This window comes from Scyliorhinus canicula, chromosome 23 (genome assembly GCF_902713615.1).
Source record: "Scyliorhinus canicula chromosome 23, sScyCan1.1, whole genome shotgun sequence".
Lineage (NCBI taxonomy): Eukaryota > Metazoa > Chordata > Chondrichthyes > Carcharhiniformes > Scyliorhinidae > Scyliorhinus > Scyliorhinus canicula.
Genome location: NC_052168.1, coordinates 9,273,684 through 9,279,683, shown reverse-complemented (window position 1 = coordinate 9,279,683; position 6,000 = coordinate 9,273,684). Strand labels below are relative to the sequence as shown.

The 6,000-nt window shown below is 50.5% G+C and overlaps 1 protein-coding gene across 1 annotated transcript in view; it reads left to right on the top strand.

The window, feature by feature from the left end:
- Window positions 1-678: 678 nt before the first annotated feature.
- emc10 (ER membrane protein complex subunit 10) overlaps window positions 679-6,000 on the top strand; it is a 48,680-nt gene continuing 43,358 nt past the window's right edge. Inside the window, exon 1 of the mRNA XM_038783517.1 lies at window positions 679-858. Within this exon, the coding sequence (XP_038639445.1) occupies window positions 715-858 (144 nt within the window). The 5' untranslated portion in view covers window positions 679-714. The remainder of the gene's footprint in view (window positions 859-6,000) is intronic.

Sequence of the window (6,000 nt, the reverse complement as noted above, 5' to 3'; positions counted from 1 at the left end):
CGTGCAGACTCCGCACAGAGAGTGACCCAAGCCGGGAATCGAACCTGGTACCCTGGAGTTGTGAAGCAACAGTGCCAACCACTGTGCTACCGTGCCACCCCACGTGGGGTCGAAACCCACGCAAACACGGGGAGAATGTGCAAACTCCACACGGACAGTGACCCAGGGCCGGGAATTGAACCTGGGACCTCGGCGCCATGAGGCAGCAGCGCTAACCACGGCGCCACCCTATCCAGACACCTTTGAAATGAGTTGATGGTTTCTGCCTCTGCAACCCCTTAGATCACTCCACATGGGAGGGAGGCGGGCCCATCGGGTCAAACCTCCATTCAATGAGATTGTGACGGATCTCATGCGACCATCCCCAGCTCCACGTTCCCGCCTTACGCCCGTAAGCCCCAATTCCCTCGCTGATTAAAACACCATCTCTCTCCGCCTCGGGGCAGTGAGTTCCAGACCCCTGCAAGTCCTGGGGGGTGAAACAATCTTTCCTCCATCTCCTTTCTAATCCTTCTACCAATCACTTTAAATCTATGCCCTTTCCCACCCCTCTGCTCAGGGTAATGGCTCCTTTCCCACCTACTCTGACTGCAAATGTCTGATATTGTGCAGCACTTGGCCAAGGTGGCCAAGCTGCTGGACCTCCAGAGATAGTCCTCCGCGGTCCCGGCAGGCTTCACTGCACTGGGCGTTACGGTCCTCCAGCGTCCCGTCATGCTGCGGGCGCGCGGTCCGCCGCCATCCCACGGTGCATTGGGCGTTGTAGTTTCGCCGCTTGCCGCGATGGAGACGGCCCCGTACCTGCGCCGCTTCCTGCTGCTCAGTCTCATCGGCGCCGGTCTGTGCAACTCCAGGAGGGTGAGCGAGCCTGGGAGCGGGTTGTCGCCGTCACGCGAGGCTGGGGGTAGCGGCGGCGCTGATGCTGAGGAGCTGCGCGGGGCCCCCGGCTGGCCGTTGAGGATGGAACGTTGGGCCCGCAGTTTGAACTCTGCCTGCGCGAGGGGCGGTGCAGCTGTCAATCACTGCCTGGCAACGGGCTGGGCCAGTGTCCGGGTGCCTGGCAACGGGCTGGGCCAGGGTCCGGGTGCCTGGCAACGGGCTGGGCCAGGGTCCGGGTGCCTGGCAACGGGCTGGGCCAGGGTCCGGGTGCCTGGCAACGGGCTGGGCCAGGGTCCGGGTGCCTGGCAACGGGCTGGGCCAGGGTCCGGGTGCCTGGCAACGGGCTGGGCCAGGGTCCGGGTGCCTGGCAACGGGCTGGGCCAGGCTCCGGATGCCTGGCAACAGGTTCAACCAGGATCCGGGTGCCTGGCAACGGGCTGGGCCAGGGTCCGGGTGCCTGGCAACGGGTTCAACCAGGATCCGGGTGCCTGGCAACGGGCTGGGCCAGGGTCCGGGTGCCTGGCAACGGGCTGGACCAGTGTCCGGGTGCCTGGCAACGGGCTGGGCCAGGGTCCGGGTGCCTGGCAACGGGCTGGACCAGTGTCCGGGGGCCTGGCAATGGGGATGACCAGAGCTTGGGTGCGGAGCATTGGCCACTCTTCACTGCTACGCTCTCAGTCTGATCTTTGACCACCCAGTGCATAGTGGGCTGTGCGTGTCAGATCTCCTCCGAGGTCTGCGCTTGTTTCTGGCTAACATGGTCATCAACAGGTCCAGGGCAGAAGAGGCTGATTGGGTTTTTGCCCTGGCCGCCTGCTTCACTTTTGCAGCTTTGCCTGCATTTTGTGCATCCATCTGTCTCTCGTGTGTGGGCGAATACTTTCTCTCATATGTACAGCTGAACCTATTCATACGTACACCATCCCTCACATGTTGTGAACAGATGCATTTGTTTCTACTCTCCTGTCAATACACTTACAGCTCCACCTGGAGCATGCTGTCAAATTCTGGATGCTGCCTATTAGAAAGAATGCTCAGGCCACGAGAGGGTGTAGAGGAGATTTACTGGAACGGTACCGGGAGTCTTCCGTTAGGAAGAGAGATTGGAGAAGATATGATTGTTCTTTTAGAGCTGAGAAGGTTAAGCAGGGATTTGATAACGGTGCGTGAGGTTCTGAAGGATTTTAATAGAATAAAAAGGCAGAACTGTTTCCAGTGGTTCAAGGGGTTGGTAATTGGATGTCATGACTTTTGAGGTAACTGGCAAAAGAATCAGAGATGCAATCCGAATTTGTTCTTACAAGGCGTATTGATTTGGAGTGCTTTGCCTGAAAGGGTAGCAGAAACGTATCTAATGACATTCAAAAAGGACTTGGATAAATACTTGAAGAGGAAGAGTTTGCAAGGTTATGGGGAAAGTGGCAGGAAGTGTGATTAATTGGATTGAACTCTTGCAAAGATCTGGCAGAGGTACAAGTGAACTCCTGCTATGATTCGATAATGCAGCCAATTGCTGCGCACAATCAGAAACACAGAAGGTCACGTAGATACTCATAAGGTGAGCAGCGCAGTGGTTAGCAATGCTGCCTCACGGCGCCGAGGATCCGGCTTTGATCCCGGCCCTGGATCACTAAGTGTGGAGTTTGCACATTCTCCCCGTGTCAGCACGGGTCTCACCCCCACAACCCAAAAGAGTTGCAGGGTAGGTGAATTGGCCATGCTAAATTGCGCCTAAATTGGGAAGAAAATTATAATTGGATACTCAAAATAAAAAAAACCACATTAGATGTCATTTAGTGCAATAGCAATATTAGTAATCTAATAATAGCACTTTAATCTTGGACCACGTACTGTGTTTTAATGTTCAGTTTCTGCTACAAAACTCCCAACATATTTGGAATGAAGATCTGAATTTTGACTAGATTTGGCCATACTTGTATGTATTTATAAAAGAATAAAACTATTTCTATAATTATCTATGGAATTCATAAATGTATGGAGTTGTGCAACTTGTTATAATATTGAAACATAGAAAATAGGAGCAGGAGGAGGACTTTCGGCCCATCGCGTCTGCACCGACGCAGAAATACACCTGATCGGCCTATCTAATCCCATTTGCCAGCACTTGGTCCATAGCCCTGAATGTTATGATGGGCCAAGTGCTCTTCCACGTACTTTTTAAAAGGATGTGAGGCAACCCGCCTGTACCACCTTCCCTGGCAGTGCATTCCAGACGGAATTCCAGACCCTAAACCTCCTGCTCCTGACCGTGAACTTGCGTTCACTCATAACTGACCCTTCAACTAAGGAGAGCAGCTGCTCCCTATCCGCCCTGTCCATGCCCCTCATAATCTTGTGCACCGCGATCAGGTCACCCCTCAGTCTCCTCTTCTCGAACAAAAACACCCAAGCCTATCCATCCTCTCTTTATAACTTAAATGCTCCTCCCAGGCAACATCCTGGTGAATCGCTTCTGCACCCCCTCTAGTGCACTCACATTCTTGCTATTTTGTGGTGACCAGAGTTGCTCCAGCTCTGGCTGATCATCCAATGGGCGGCAGGGTAGAACAGTGGTTAGCACCGTTACTCCACAGCGCCAGGGACCCAGATTCGATTCCCGGTTTGGGTTACTGTCTGTGTGGAGTCTGTACGTTCTCCCTGTATCTGCGTGGGTTTCCTCCGGCTGCTCCGGTTTTCTCCCAGACATCCCGAAGGATGTATGGTGAATTGGACTTTCTGAATTCTCCCTCAGTGTACCCGAACAAGCACCGGAGTGTGGCGACTAGGGGCTTTTCACAGTAACTTCACTGCAGTGTTAATGTAAGCCTACTTGTGACTCTAATATTTATTAATCCCGCATCTCCATCTCCCCCCATATCCTTTTGATCTCCTTCGCCCTTGGTGCTGTATCTAACTGCTTGAAAACATACAACCTATTGGCATCAACGACAACTACTTCCTGTGTTAACGAATTCCACAGGCCGACCACTCTCTGGATGAAGAAATGCCCCCGCATCTCTGTCCTAAATGGTCTACCCCGTATCCTCAGACCGTGATCCCTGGTCTGGAAACCCCCACCATTGGGAACTTCCTTCCTGCACCTACCCTGTCCAGTTCTGTTAGAATTTTATAGGTTTCTATGAGATCTCCCCTCATTTGAACTCCAGTGAATACAATCCTAACCGATTCAATCTCTCCTCAGTCCCGCCATCCCAGGAATCAGACTGGTGTACCTTTGCTGCACTCCCTCTAGAGCAAGAACATTCTTCCTCAGATAAGGAGACCAAAACTGCACGCACTATTCAGGTGTGGCCTCTCCAAGGCCCTGTATAATTGCAGCAAGACATCCCTGCTCCTCTAATGGAATCCTCTCGCTATGAAGGCCAACATATCATTTGCCTTCTTTACTGCCTGCTGTACCGCATGCTTACCTTCAGTGATTGGTGTACGAGGACACCCAGGTCTCATTGCATATTCCTCTCTCCTAACTTATGGCCATTCAGATCATTATCAGCCTTCTTGTTTTTGCTACCAAAGTGGATAACCTTGCAACTCTCCAAATTATACTGCATCTGCCATTCATTTGCCCACTCACTCAACTTATCAAAATCACACTGAAGGATCTTTGCATCCTCCTTGCAGCTCACCCGCCCACCCTACTTGGTGTCATCTGCAAATTTGGAAATATTACATTTTGTTCCCTTATCTAAATCATTAATATATACTGTGAATCCCTGCGGTATCCACAATCACTGCCTGCCAATTTGAAAAAGACCCAATAATTCCTACTCTTTGTTTCCTGTCTGCCAACCAGTTTTCTATCCATCTCAATACACTACCTCTAATCCCATGTGCTTTGATTTTACACTAATCTCGTATGCGAGACTTGTTCAAAGTCGCTGCAAATATACCACATCCACTGGCTCCAAATAGCAATGTCTCAAGTATACTCTGCTGAAAATAGGTAGCATATTTCATGTAGATTTTTGTAAGTGAGTTATTTGGTTGTTTAGAGATTTTAAACAAAAAAAGGGGGCGGCACGAAGCACAGTGACTGTTGCCTCACAGCGCCAGGGACCCGGGTTCAATACGGCCTCGGGTCACAGTCTGTGTGGAGTTTGCACGTTCTCCCCGTGTCTGTGCGGGTTTCCTCTCACAGTCCAAAGATGTGCAGGTTAGGTGGATTGGCCATGATAAAAAAATTAACCTGTAGGTTAGGTGGGATTACGGGGATAGGGTGGCGGAGTAAGCCTAGGCCCACGTAGGGTGTTCTTTCATAGGGTCGGTGCAGACTCGATCGGTTGAATGGCCTCTTTTTGCTCTGTAGGGTTCTGTTGTTCTATTTAATGTAACAGTGATTTCCATTCTACCGTGCGGTCATTCTGAAACTCTTATTGTGCTATGTGGCGTCTGTGAACATTTCATCAAAGCAAGGACATTAGTGTCTAAATAGTATTCTAAAATTAAGGATGTCTGTTTCCTTTCCGAGGGTATTTTATTTTTGTTGGAAGAGCAGAAATCTTGAACTAATTGGGAAATTGATCGGACTGCATTCTCATTTCCCAATTTCTAATTGTTTTTGCACTTTTCTCATAGAGAACTTTGTGAAATCCTGGAAGAGCTTCCAGCCTAATTAACAGTCAAGGCCATAACCATCTTTCGACCAGCCAATTAGTTGCTGCTTTTCCTGCTGATTGCCTGCAATACCAATGTGTTAGGGGTCCTGTGCAAACCCAACTGTTGCCCAAAGCACCGTATTACCTATAGAATCCCTATGGTGCAGAAGGAGGACATTCAGCCCTTTGAGTCTACACTAACCCTCTGAAAGAGCACCCTGTGTAGACTCACTCCCCTGCCCTATCCCTGTTACCCTGCCTATCTTTTGGACACTAAGGGGCAATTTTACATGGCCAATCCACCTAACCTGCACATCTTTGGACTGTGGGAGGAATCCAGAGCTCCCAGAAGAAACCCATGAAGACGCAGTTGTGCTCTTTCTTGGGCAATGCATGGCGCCTTGTGTAGTACTCTTGAAATGGGTAGCAGAAATGCATCTTGAATTATTTACTGGCTGAAATTGCCCACCAAACTCCCGAACATGCAGGTGTTAATGAGCTGCAT